The following is a 13528-nucleotide window of genomic DNA, read 5'->3' as shown; positions in this document are numbered from 1 at the left end:
TGCACAGCCTTGTGCAGCCATGGCAAGACTAGAGGAGGAGATGCACGTGCTAGGGGAGAGGGCAGATAGACGTGCATATCCTGACCCCACACCTCCCTATCGTGTGTGTTACCGCACAGCGCTCGCTCACTCCCCACCCTCTTTGCGGTGAAGGAAATGGCTTGTGTTTCTCTGAGCACTCCGAGCTGCTGCGCCCCTCCACAAGTTGTTGGCCAAGATGACAAATGATGCAGTGGTGATTCCTCCATACCCTGTCCCAGCGCGCTTTCCGACGGCATTTTTGCCGCTCAAAATTTTCATGCAGAAGGACGCTTGCAAATAACTTTTGCCTTGGCTGACATTGTTAACGCTTGCTAAATTTGCCAGCCATACAGGTCCCAAGTACATGCTTGAAATGGCCAATAACTTTGTTATATCAAAACTGCGTCATGAGAGTACTTTGATAAATCGCGAAATAAATGCACGGTTCTCAGTGGAACTAAGATCTGGAAACTAGAATTGTTTGTTACATCAAAATCTCATTAAATCGAGATTCGTCATATTGTGGTTTGACTGCATAACTAAGTAAAACTAAATTGTTTCTTCCTAATATCAGTATGTGACGAATATCTTCTAAAACAAATATTGCATATAGCAAAGATATTTTTGTGTTGGATGCGAGTTCATTATAATGGGGTTCAACAGGAGTTGACATTTTTCCTGATGTATACTCAAGAGAAACCAGTGATTTCTAATATACTATGAATTGTTTTAGTGGAATGTTCACACAAAAGGTGACAATGATACTCACTGTGGTGGCGTAACAGCTGTGACATTGCACCGCTAAGCATGAGACTGCTGGATCAAATCCTGGCCTCAGCGGCCCCATTTCACTGTGGGCAAAATGCAAGAATGCCTGTCCGCCGCGCATTGGTAACGTGTACCGTGTATTGTGCAAGTTAAAAAACCCCACCCCAGAATTTAATTTTGACATGATGAGACTGGCTGTAGAGAGTTCACTGGAAATGTGGGACCACAGCAGTTTTAATTTTTTGCTTGTTATCATGTAGAGCAGTGGTTACGAAAAACCTCGTTGACTGACTCCAAAGGTTTGAGAGAGAATTTTGGAAGTAGGGTCTGTGACGACTACAGTAGAGATGTGCCATCACCAAGTATTGTCTCTCAAGAGTGCAGAGACCTTGAGAGGCAGCGAAGCAATACCACACTGTACAAAACTGATCTCTTTGAAGTGGTCAAGAGAGATCTTGGACATTGATCTCGTGCCATAAGCAGAAGACTTGCCATCTGGGCTTTCTAGTTCACGACGAATCAGTTGTAAAAAACATTGGGAAAATTTTGTGACTTTCTTTAAAAAAAAATATTGCCACTTTCGCCCAAAGACGAAGCATTTAAAGCGATGGCGAGGTTTAACATTGCGCCAAAGGGGTCTCGGAACGTTGGCTTAATCAAGAGCTCTTCCAGCAGCATTGCAGGCATCGCACCTCGATGGTGCACGAGATGAGACTGAAGGAAAATCTTTACCATTTGTGAGCTCCCTAAAGAAAGGATTAGACAGATTTAACTGGATGTTTACTGTTCGCTCTGCTCTGACCAGTGTCTGCACCACGGTGTGGTATACACACAACTGTTCGGCAGGAATGCTAAAGTGTATGCACACAACACTCTTGCCAGCAGCAAAAGCCAATGAACTGCCCTGGCTCTGGCAGAGTCGATTGAACAGAGTGTGATGATGTGTCCACTTGAATTTGTTGTTTTCGCAGGCAGACATATCTTCGGAGATTTTCTAACTCTAATGCGTGGGCTGCACATACGCATCGCATCAATACCATGACAGCAGCAATGGCAGTGGCGTAAACGGCTTTGAGTATCCATATAACTGCTATCACAATAAAAATTTGGCATCTAAAGGGTTGCAAAGCAAAGGAAGTAATTAAAAGGCCTCCTGTATAATCTGCAAGTGTGTTAAGGCACTAGTGATTGTGAAAATTTGTAAACCGTTTGTTCAGTGAAACTTTTCCTTCACGAAGGTAGTGTATTTGCATGCGTTGGCTGCACAGAAGCAATAACTTATATGTTATATACAGTAGCACAGTATACAGGCTCTCTTGACAATAAAATCTGTTTCTTTTTCTCCGCAGCACTTCACGATTTCATCTCTGAAGACCTGGACTCGTATCTTGCCGACCACAGTCCTCGGCTATGCATTGTCTGTTCCTCCTCCAGCGCCAGCTCTACAAATGGCATGGATGATGATGACGTCTCTTTCCTCGCTAAAGTGCAACAGGTTATTCTGGACTAAGCTTCTTGCCTTGCCCATTCTTTCTTTCTCAATTTTGCACAGAGTGACCCTGGCCCGAGATAACACACATTAAATGTTATTGCCAGACATTGAGCATTACTGAAAAGTTATGCGAGATGTTCAGTGGTGTGTGGGGAATATGTCAGCCACCAATGTTATTTGAGTAGGGATAACTGTCGGCTAATTCAAATCTAAGACGTACCATTGCACCAGAAGCACTCAACAAGCTGGTGACACATCAGAAATGTTAAAGCACGGTGTATTGTCCGCTTCTTGTGTTGCATTTATTGAACACTAACACTTTTACCTGCGGGGGTAGTGCAGTGCCTACAGCCTTGTGTTGCTGAGCACGAGGTCACAGATTCATTTCCTGGCTGCAGTGGCTGCGTTTCGATGGGTTGGGAATGCAAAAATATTTGTGTGCCTTCTAGTCTAGGTGGGCCGATGGCTCGTACATTTGCGTGCACTGTGTTCTCGCCGCTCAGTTTGCATCGAAGCGATAGATGACGCGAAGGTCACTTCACTCGCTGCTGCTTCCTCGATTCCACACGTCAGTGTTTTGACAGCAAATATCTGCAGTCATCAAGTGTGATGTGTTCATGTCTGCCTGTGTGCGTTGACACCATGCTTGTCAATTTAGTTAGTAAGCAAGTGTTTACAAAAAGGTGTTCTACGCCGGCAGCTGCTCCGTATGGCGCGGGCACTCGAGGCTTGTCTTGAATACGACTGCATTGCGGAGAGTCTAGGCATACCGAGGACCAATAGCTTCCTATGCACTATAGCATATCATAAGTGAAACGTCACTGTCTCTTTTTGTTTCCCCTTCTTGTTTTCGCCTCTGTCCACGGGCGATGTGCACCGCAGGCCTGCAGTTGGGGCCTTGATGTGTCGCGACCCCGGGCATGACATTGAAGCATCTAGCCTCCAGGATTGGTAGCGGTCGCTCCAAATGTTTGCCTTTGCCGAAGAGCAAACCTGAGGCAGTTCATCTTAAGCAGAATTTTTTTTTTCTTGAGTCTATGGAAAAGCAAACAAACATTCTTATGTTGTTTGTTATATGCGAGAATTCAACTTAACTGAGTTCATTTTAACGAGAGTTCACTGTAGGCTCAAAATAAGTGATTCACCACAGCACACCATAACCGCTGCGGCGAGCCTACTTCATGCTACCGGCTGCACTGTGCAAAACCGCCCAAGTTAAGGAACGTTAAAGGGACACTATAAAGAGAAACACTAAATCAGTTTAATATGGTAAAATATTTCAAAACTTCATTTTCTTCAATTTCACGATAAGTAGATTATTAAAAGAGCAAATTGTATGGGCTCTTATGTTGTCCAATCCTTTAATTGTTCTACATTATATCAAATTACTTAGTATATTGAAGTAATCTGCCTTCTTTTTCTGCAAGCTTTATTTATGTGTTTGACAGTAATATAGACAAAGCAAGAAATTTTACTCTCTATTTTGAAATATTTGCAATTTTGAAATTTGTGCTATTGAACTATCTTACATTAAAACTATAAGCTTTTTGTTGGGGTTTTTTCACATCTTTGTCAATCTGAAAAAAATACTGATTATGAAGTTCATAACAACACGATTTCACTTGTAACTCTTAAATTTCATGGGATACACAAATGAGACTTCACTTCCATTTTTTCTATAATTCAAGTCTCTCAGTTACACAGTGATTACGTACATGAGGAAGCTGTCTTCGGAGGTGTTTTACACGAAATGTTTACAATTTCACCTTTGTTATCTGGTTGTAGGTCACAACTGTGTTCAAGAGCAGAGCCAGCGACATGAAGGGAAAGCTCGTGGATTACATCACAAATCCACAGCAACCACCTGTTGAAAGGTATGTGCCGTGAACCAGAATTTTATGCTGCTAATAAAAAAAAAACTGTCATTGAAATGATTTCTGTGTACTAAGGTGGACTAGGAAGCACTGGTCGCATGCTGATGTAAACCTGTGGTCAAAACTGCAAACCAGGAGTTGCGCGAAATAGAAGAAGAAAAAAAGATCAAGTTTTCTAAATATTTTCGCATGTATATAACATTAAACTGAAAGTTGCAGTAGAGACTTGGCATTGCAAGCATAGAAGTGCATTCATCAGCTTCAGGTTGTCAGCTGGAGTTGCCAAGCAATTAGTTCATTTGTATTTTTTCCCATTTGTGCACTTGGTCTGTATATGTTTGATCATGGGCTACTACTAATATAGACAACTGCTACTGCTTAAAGAGACATTAAAAGAACACATTGAATCAATCTTGGATCATCCTAAAGTGCCACAGCACCCACTAGGAACCTTGCAACATTTGTTCTAGGCCATGCCATAGATGACCGAGCTGCAAAGAAACTTGTTACTGTAGAGTCCAAATAATTCATTGGCAGTTCAAATTACTTGTGACAAGCAAGTTTAATTACATGGGACCCTGAGTGCTATACACGCGATGTTATGTGCCTCTAAAAATAATGTCTGGCTCAATCAAAATACATCACCTTGTTCACACTATTCTTTACATGTACTACAGTCGCCGACCGTTTATTCAGACCTCACAAGGACTGTGGAAATGTCCAAATAAACAGTGTCCGAAAAAAGCAGATTAAGAAAAAAAAGAGAATTTCTTCATTTCCACGCACTTATTCGTGCTCGGCAGTAGGCTTGAAGAAATCGTGAATGCGCCGTTGCGCGCTGTTCCGATTACGCGCAATCAGATAAGCCTGAATCTCGGAGAGGGTCGTACGGTCACTATAAGTAGCTGAAAGCACAGTCACTGCTTGTACACGCTCTGCATGCGACGGCAGTGTAGCACATGGTGCGTCATCTTCCGACTCGGAGTCATCGTCTGGCAGTGTAGCAGAAACCTGACAAATGATCTCGCCATTGTCGAGTTCTGCGCATGTCAGTACAGCAGTATCAGCACCTGTAAAACTGTCAAATGAGGCGGTGTCCGGAATCACAATTCCACCTCTGCACAGGTCTCGGCAGAACATTTTTGGCGTCGGTAGGGAGCACAGCGGAAGGCAACAAATCCTTGGCCTCCCAGCGCCCGCTGGCCAGCATTCCCCAGCGCAGCCTGCGTGGGCACTGTCGGCACCATTAGACACTTGACGCGATGTTTCCGTATGCCGCGTTGCATCACCGAAACCTCGACACAACACACAAAGCAAACATCACCACGCCGTCACACCGACACCAGTCACACAAACGAAAAACGTGGCCTACCCGCAGCGTCGTGCATGAAGAAAGAAGCAAATCAGCTGCTAGATTGTCTTGACATGGCTTACTAAGCTTAGACTGGAACTGCTCTAGCTATAACCAGGCAGAAATGATGATGATGAGCGGGGATTTGCAGCAGCGCCACTTTGTGGGGCAGCTAGGAGGCTCTGCTCAGAACAAAAATGGTGTTCAGCAATTCGAACCATGCGCCAGTCAGAGTCGGTGCATGGTGCTCTCGATCGAGTTGGCTCAAGGAGTGTCCGAAAAATCAGACGAGAGGTTGCAAGGTGTCCGAACTTTCAGCAGTTGTTATACATTATGGTTTATGGTTAGAATGGCGGTGCCGCGAAGCAGACTGAATGTCCGAACCTTTGGCATCCGAAAAATCAGTCGACGACTGTACTATACTTTTAGAAGAGGCAGGAGTTTCTTGTTTCCAGAAACATTCACTTTTTATGCCTTCTGAGATCTCAACAGTCTGTTAACCACTGCGGGCATTTCTATTTCTTGTGCAGGCATGTGAGCAGCTCTGACAAACTGGGCAAGCGTTACCGCGGCATGGCACCAGTCTTTAGCATTGACGATGAGCATGATGGTGAGCAGAGTTTTGATGCATCGGTAGCGACTGAAGCCACTTCATAGGTTCCTTCATATAACCTTTGTATATATGTATCCACAATTATATCAGCTGAGATAGTGACCGACCCAATAGCAACCAGGCAGCCATGCCAAACTCAAGAAAGTAGGCAAGAAAGTTTCACTTTAATATGTAGGTTTGCTTAAAGGTAATCATGTGATGTAAAATAAAAATTATCATAACGTTGCCATGCATGCATTGCTTTACTTTAAGCTATTTCGCTTTAATATGTAGGTTTGCTTAAAGGTAATCATGTGATGTAAAATAAAAATTATGATAATGTTGCCATGCATGCATTGCTTTATTTTAAGCTATAACTGTTTTCATCAAATTATGCCTGAAATGAGGACTTGGGGCAAACATTCATTTAGGGACCTGAACCAGCACAAGATAAACAGCACATGCATTTAATTTCAGATTTTGGTGGTCATGGTGACCTAGATGTGTCGGTACAAGAAGAGGAAAGCATTAGCACATGGGTGAAAAAGCCTGAAGTTCTTGGGCATTTCAAGTGTGAAGAAATCAAAGAGAATGGTCATCTCTACCCTAGGTATGTTGCCAGATCTGCACCTTGATTTTCAGACTTGATTTCTAACTTTCTATGTAGAAATTTTCTATATTCCTGCTCAGAGAGGGGCTGCACTTGCTTAATATTGTTCACTGCAGAAAGGAACACAATGCATAGATGCAAATACAAGATGTGTATGATTCTGTGGTTGTGTTCGGTTCTTTCACTATTCTATTGCTCTGTTATTCTATTACTGAAGCTGCAAAGATTAGCTCAGAAAGATGTCCTGTCATCTAAGTTATCTCTTCAGCCAACTGGCTTTTATTTTTGCAGACATTGCACCTGTTCATTGGTTCTATGCTCTGTGCGTTTTTCTAGGAAGGAAAAGTTTGCAACTATGTGAGAGTAAGTTGAAATTGTTGAGGAAACCTGTATGGGTTCCTTATGAAAGAAAGATTCACTGTTGAAGAAATTTTTGTATTTGTCTTGTAATAAAATCTGGCACCACAGCCTTCCTGGCACAACCGCTGTACCAACTGGGCTCACCAGGAGGCTAGCAACTTGAGGCCCCTTGCTCCACGTTGAAGGTTTTCACGTAATTCATTTGATTATTGAGTGTATAGCAGTGTCATGCTAGGGGTCAGAGAAAGAGGAATACGATAAAGACTGTGGCCAATAGCTTGCATTGAGTGAATGCTGTTAGTCTTCTGATAGAATAAATCAGAGACATAACAGTGATAGCATCAACATAGCATCATGCTGTTCGAATTAGTCTTCATTTAACAAAAAGTTAAGCCTTCGTTTTGTTACTCTCACTGAACTTATCTTTAACGATGCCCAAAGCTAGTTAGGGACTACCTTGAAAGCTGATAACGAGAAAGAGAGCTGTGCTTAAGGAAGTCTATGGCGTGATTTGCAGTGTGAAGCACCGAAGTGGGGAAAGAAAATAACAAAGGATTAGAGAAAAAAGGACAAACGCGATTGCTGCAAATCACATCATGAACTTAAACCAACTCCTCAAATCACTATTTTCTATAGGAGCCCTGAACCACACCTCGGGTTTAGTGAAATAACATAGTCCACAGGTAGCATACGCTGCTGTGAACATCTCAGCCAAGTTTTGCTGTCGTACGTGGCGTGTGGAGCTCGCAAGCAGATCGTGAAGTCACCTTTCTCTCAAATGCTTTCTTTTCAATGGAAGGCCTTGTCCTCACTCTCTTCTAGACGCACCGTTTCTTTATCGGATGCACTATTTCGTCATTCCCTTAGACAGCTGCTGTTGGCCAATAGGTAACATCAAGCTGTGGTCAGCTACATGGTGTAGATACCACAGCTGCTGCAGGGTGCCGCCACGAGTCCACTGGCTAAGCACACTGCAGCTTGCTGAGGGAACCGTGTTTGGCTTATGTTTAGCGCGTTGTGGGTACCAGAGGCGGAAGTCGTGGCATTTACATTAACATCCAAAATGAAATTTGAACTCCGTGGCAGAAGGCGAAGCGTTGTGGGCACTCCCTACTGTACCGTAGCCTTCGCAGTGCAAGACATTGAAGAAGAAACGGCAGCATAGCGGAGGCCGTGCTTGATTGCCAATAACTGCGCTTCTGCTGAATGCATTGAAGTACTTTTTTGGCGAAGTATTTCTGAACTAGCCTATTTTCACTTCACATGCCTTTCTCCACTTTGATAAAAGGTTCAGGGCCCCTTTAAAAAAGTCTATTGCACACGTTTCAATGTTGTGAGAATTTGCTTCTTTTCGCAACTTAATAAACTAAGGCTACTTAGGGGCTACCCTCAAAGTTACTAACAAGAAAGAGAGCTGCACTGAAGGAACTGAGCTTGCCTCTCTCTCTTCTTGATGTGCAGTCACTTGCTAGTGACGGATACTCACCTCTACCTGCTACGCGAGCTCAGCCACAAGAAAGGAACCGCTCGGGTGGTGTCCCAGCGGCCCCTGCTTTCGGTGCTCAAGATCACCAGCAAGAAGCAGCACCCCGAGCTGATCACCTTCAAGTACGGCCTCAACGACAATGCCACGGGCACCTTCACGGTCGTCGCAATGGAGCGCCTACTGATCCCCAAAGCCAAGGAAGCCACACAGCTCGTCAAGGCCCAGATCACCAAGCTGCTTGAGGAGACCGATGCTAGGTAAGGGTAAAATTCGGGCAGTGCAATCACTTGGCAAATGCACCTGATCACTCATAATTGTGAATTAAACATTTCTTCAACTTTGTGGGGAAGCACGAGATCAGTGGGACATGTTATGCAGGTATATGTTAGTGAGAAGTTAGTCAGCAATCATTCATGCAAAAATTAAGTTGCTGTGAGGGCTTCAGTACTGTCGTGAGTCTTTCCCAGAAGCCTAAAGATTCTGGGATATTACGTGCCGAAACCACAATCTGATTATGAGATACACCATATTGAGAGGAGTGTGAGAATATTTGCCATCAAACTCATAAAAATGCATTGTTGTTCCACTTACATTATTATCAAAGTGCTTTTTTATGCATTGAAACACAAAAGTAACTGGAACGCCCATGCATTTTGTCCCACACTTGGGGAAATACTGTATTTACTCTATTGTAATGCGTCCTCGATTTTAAGCTTACCCATTCACTGTGACCTAAAAAACTGTCCTTTACAGTAACACGCCACTCATTCTTTCATACAAAACTACAACTTTCTCTCATTTGGACGAACAAAAATTTACTCCCTCTGTATTAAAGTTGTGATAGATAGTCGCAGTTTCGCCCAAAAGGCAAAGCATTGATTGCGATAGTAAATTAGTAGGCAGCTATAGGAAAAGTAAGGATAGTAGTTTTATCGGCCATATAAACTTTTAAACATTCGCTTACTAACTAAGTTGAGAAGCATGGTGTCACACGCACAAGCAAACATGAACACTCCTCACTCAATGACCGCTGAAACTTTTTTATCAAAACGCTGGAGGGAGAAAGTGTGGTAGCAGGAGTGAGCGAATTGACCTTTCTGCAACCTCTTACTTCAGTGCGAACTGAGCAACAAGAACACAGCGTAATGCACCTAGATGCGTAGATTCTGTCGCTATCGCAGATTGCTTCCAAGATACGGGCCGTGAGGCCACGCCATACACAGCAGCTGCTGGAGTAGAAGGTGTCTCCTGTTTGCGCCAGTCCTGCATGCAAGTTTCCAGAACTCCCAACGCCTGTGATGCAGTCCGATCTCCTCTGTCTCCTGTTACGGTTGGCGTGTAATACCCCGAGCAAAAAGGGTGCTCGAAAGACCCTGTTCAATTGAAATGGAGGATGGATTCCTAATTTGCTATGGTTACTGTGGTTTGGCGGGCGCCTTGCAGTGTTTACAGGCACCTTTGTGTGTGTGCCACCAAGGGGAGAACCCTTTTCAAAAACTGTGCGACTCTAGAAGAGACCCTTTCCATGAACTGTTCAACTCTGGGGAGGCCCTTTCCGCAAACCAATGTCAGAAGAAAGGATCAGCCGCTCATCACGGACCCCTGGGTTGCCACCAGAAGAGGCAAGCTCGGGCAACGTCGCCTAGAAGAAAGGATCAGCCGCCTACAATTCCCGACCCGCGGGTTGCCGCCAGTGGAGGCAAGCAAGCGCAATGTCGCCTAAGAAACTGGGAGCAGCCGCCAAGCACTGAAGGGACTCAGTGCATGTCACGTGACGTTGACATGAGCAAGATCCCGCCTACGATTTTAGTGAACCTATTTAAGGGACACCGCAATGTACTTTTGAATTCATTCATTCTCTTCTTATCCTTCACCAACCATTGAATAAACAGTGCAAGTTTCACACTAGAAATTGTCTCGTCCATGCCTGGTCGCCATGATCTACCGGACGCCTGCAGCCCGCCGACAACACCACGCTACCCTATAGTAACGCCGGTTGAGGTTCAAGAAACAGGTGTTGCAACAACTGGTTGGCAGCGATGGGATATGCTACCCTGAAGACCCCAACTTTGTACGACATCTAAGATATCGTCTCCTCTTTGCCTGGTGACATCGTTCAGAAGGAAGGTGTCAGGATTCATGACTGCATATGGTGAGTGCATGGCTTCTCTCCACTAAGATATCACTTGGCTTTAAGCATTTTTTGGGGAAGTACAGAGCAGTGATTTTCATTTAACCATGGACGAAAGATTTGAGTACATCGAGGTTGTTACAGAGTGAAGAGTTAGCAGCACTAAGAACAGCCATGAACTTGAAGGCGCTAAAGAAGCCGGAGTTGTTTAACTTGGCCAGAGAATTGGGCCTCCAAATTGCTGAATCAAAGAGAAAGCCGGAGATCATAGAAGCGATCGAAGCAAGTGGGGCAGACGACGATGAACTGAAGGAATGCCTAGAGAGCATTGCAGATAAGAAGGAAGAGCATAAGCGCCTCCTGGAAGAAATAGAAGAGTGTAAGCGCATAGAAGAAAAAGAAGAGCGCGAGCGGGCAGCACATGAGGCCAAATAAGAGTGCAACCTTGAAATCAGGCACCTAGATATTGAGTTTCTGAAGGCTCAAAATACTGAAAGAGCTAGCACGGAGGTACGAGAAAGTGAGCACAGAATGACAGACTTGATGGCACCCTACGCAGTAGGAGGGCACATAGGTCTTTTTCTGGTGCAGTTTGAGGGCACGTGTGAGAAGGCAAAATTCGCGAGAAACACGTGGCTGCAACGCTTGCTTACGTTCCTGCCATGTGAGGTAGCTGATATTGCCCGCTAGGGGAAAGAAGCAGAGGACTTCGATAAGGAGAGCAGCATTCCGGGCAAGTTGGTAATCCATTGTTTAAATGATATTGCGCGACATAAAAAACGACACGGACGTGAAGGAAGACGACACACCAAGCGCTTGGTGTGTCGTCTTCCTTCACGTCCGTGTCGTTTTTTATGTCGCGCAATATCATTTAAACACTTCGATAAGGTCAAAGTGAATCTGCTTATAAAGTATAGGTTATCAGCAGCAGCATTCAGGCTAAAATTCAGGGAGGTCGAGAAGACTAAAAGGGGAGTCATGCTCAGATTTCGCATACACCTTGGAGGTAAACCTGAAAAAAATGGCTCAGAGAAGAGGGTGCACTCAGCGCCGCTGAAAGGACAATGCAGTGTGTTGCTTTAGAACAGTTCTGCCGCCAGCTGCCAGAAAACATCAAGTATTGGGTTCAGGATAGGCCAGGCGTGGACACTATCAGGAGAGCGGCCGATCTCGCGAGAGCAGCAAAGGAAAAGAGGAGTCACCCGAACAGAGGGCAGAAAGCCAAAAGAAAAAATCTTTCGGGGCAAAGAAACCAGCAGTTTGCTACAACTGCCAGTAAACAGGGCATATCTCCATAGGATGCAAAAATTCCAAACTAGTGTTGATGTCACTAACTAGTTACACGGAAAATCTGAAATTGCTAGAACTGTACATGCGAGACCTCGTGGTAAACAGCAAACCGTGTCGGGTGCTTTGCGACTCGTCAGCCACAATGGACAGGGTGCACCTGTCGTACGTTGAGAAAGGCCAGTTCACAGGAGGATGTGCTTGGATAAGGCAAGCCGTATCGGCCTCCAGTGTTTGTCTCCCAGTGGTAAAGATTTGCATCGAAGGCCCTTTTGGAGTACTGGACACTGAAGCCGCCGTCTCAGCACATCTCCGCCACAGTATCCATATTTGTTTTCTAACAAATCTGAGGATTTGCTGCGATGCAGGTGAATCTGGTTTAGTGAGGGAATAGTGCATTCCCTAACTCGTTCCAAGGCAAGGGAGCTCACTGCCAAGGCAGTGTACGAATGTCCAGTGGTCGAGGAAACGGGTTTGACGGTGGATTCGTCAACCAGCACGAAACAGGACAGTCCTGTAGGGGATATTGCGGAAAGTACACTAGCCATTGAAGAGGTCAGGAAAGCATCGGAGCCTGAAATGTCTCGAGAGGCAGAATGCAGAAGAAAGTTCTTGAACGTAAGCCCTGCCACGTTGACTGCCGAACAGGAAAAGGATTCCATCCTGTGGAACCGCAAAAGAAGGTGCGTCCAAACAGAACGTAATGTTCCTCAAGAGGGCAGGCGTGAGTGCAATTCGACCAACTCGTGGCGCCACATCCCTATCGTGAGCAGCTCCTGAACCTGGCCCACATGGCTTTTAGACAGGGCATCTGGGCATTCGGAAAACAAAGGACCACTTACTGCAGGAATTTTACTGGCCTGGCTGCTTTCGAGAAGTGGAAGCATTCGTAAGAAGCTGTGACACATAGGCATGCCCGGAGATAATGCTAAAGCGCCAATGAAACTTGTTTCCATTATCACGGAGCCATTTCGCCGGCTCATATTAGACACAGTGGGACCACTTCCTGCAACGCAGTCTGACTATCGGCACATTCTCACTGTACTATGCCCCGCAACGAAATTCCCAGAGGCGGTGCCCCTCAAAGAATTAAGCTCGGTGGAGATTGCCAACGCGCTTTTGTCTGTCTTCGTGCTAGTGGGGTTTCCTGCAGAAATCCAGTCAGATCAAGGATCCGTTTTTACAAGTGCACTGACCTCGACGTTTCCGGGAAACGTGCGGTATTAAAATAATTCATAGCTCAGTGTACCACCCGCAGTCAAACGTGGTAGAGAAAGTCCACTCAGTCATGGAACGACTTTTACGAGCCCTTTGTTATGAGCACAAAGCCCATTGGGAGGTTTGCTTGCCTGCAGCAATGTTCGCGCTTCGAACTGCGCTGCACAAGTCAACAGGTTTTCACCTTCAGAGCTTGTTTATGGTCGCTGCCTTCGGTCCCGTCTTCGCATTGTTCGAGAAGCATGAGAAGGCCAGGTGGACGACCCTTCAGTTGTGGCATAAGTACTAAAGCTGTTAGACCAACTGCACACATATCAAGAATTAGCAGGGCAGGAAAT

General features: G+C 45.0%; 1 protein-coding gene across 2 annotated transcripts in view; it reads left to right on the top strand.

Moving 5' to 3' along the window:
- TBC1D23 (TBC1 domain family member 23) overlaps window positions 1-13528 on the top strand; it is a 39534-nt gene that overhangs the window by 18247 nt on the left and 7759 nt on the right. For both annotated transcript variants that reach the window (XM_065448468.2, XM_065448469.2), the window contains exons 12-16: window positions 2139-2284; window positions 4067-4155; window positions 6037-6116; window positions 6576-6708; window positions 8530-8811. In XM_065448468.2, coding sequence (XP_065304540.1) covers window positions 2139-2284; window positions 4067-4155; window positions 6037-6116; window positions 6576-6708; window positions 8530-8811 — 730 coding nt within the window. The remainder of the gene's footprint in view (window positions 1-2138; window positions 2285-4066; window positions 4156-6036; window positions 6117-6575; window positions 6709-8529; window positions 8812-13528) is intronic.

This window comes from Dermacentor albipictus, chromosome 4 (genome assembly GCF_038994185.2).
Source record: "Dermacentor albipictus isolate Rhodes 1998 colony chromosome 4, USDA_Dalb.pri_finalv2, whole genome shotgun sequence".
Lineage (NCBI taxonomy): Eukaryota > Metazoa > Arthropoda > Arachnida > Ixodida > Ixodidae > Dermacentor > Dermacentor albipictus.
This window is presented reverse-complemented; position numbering and strand designations above follow the sequence as displayed.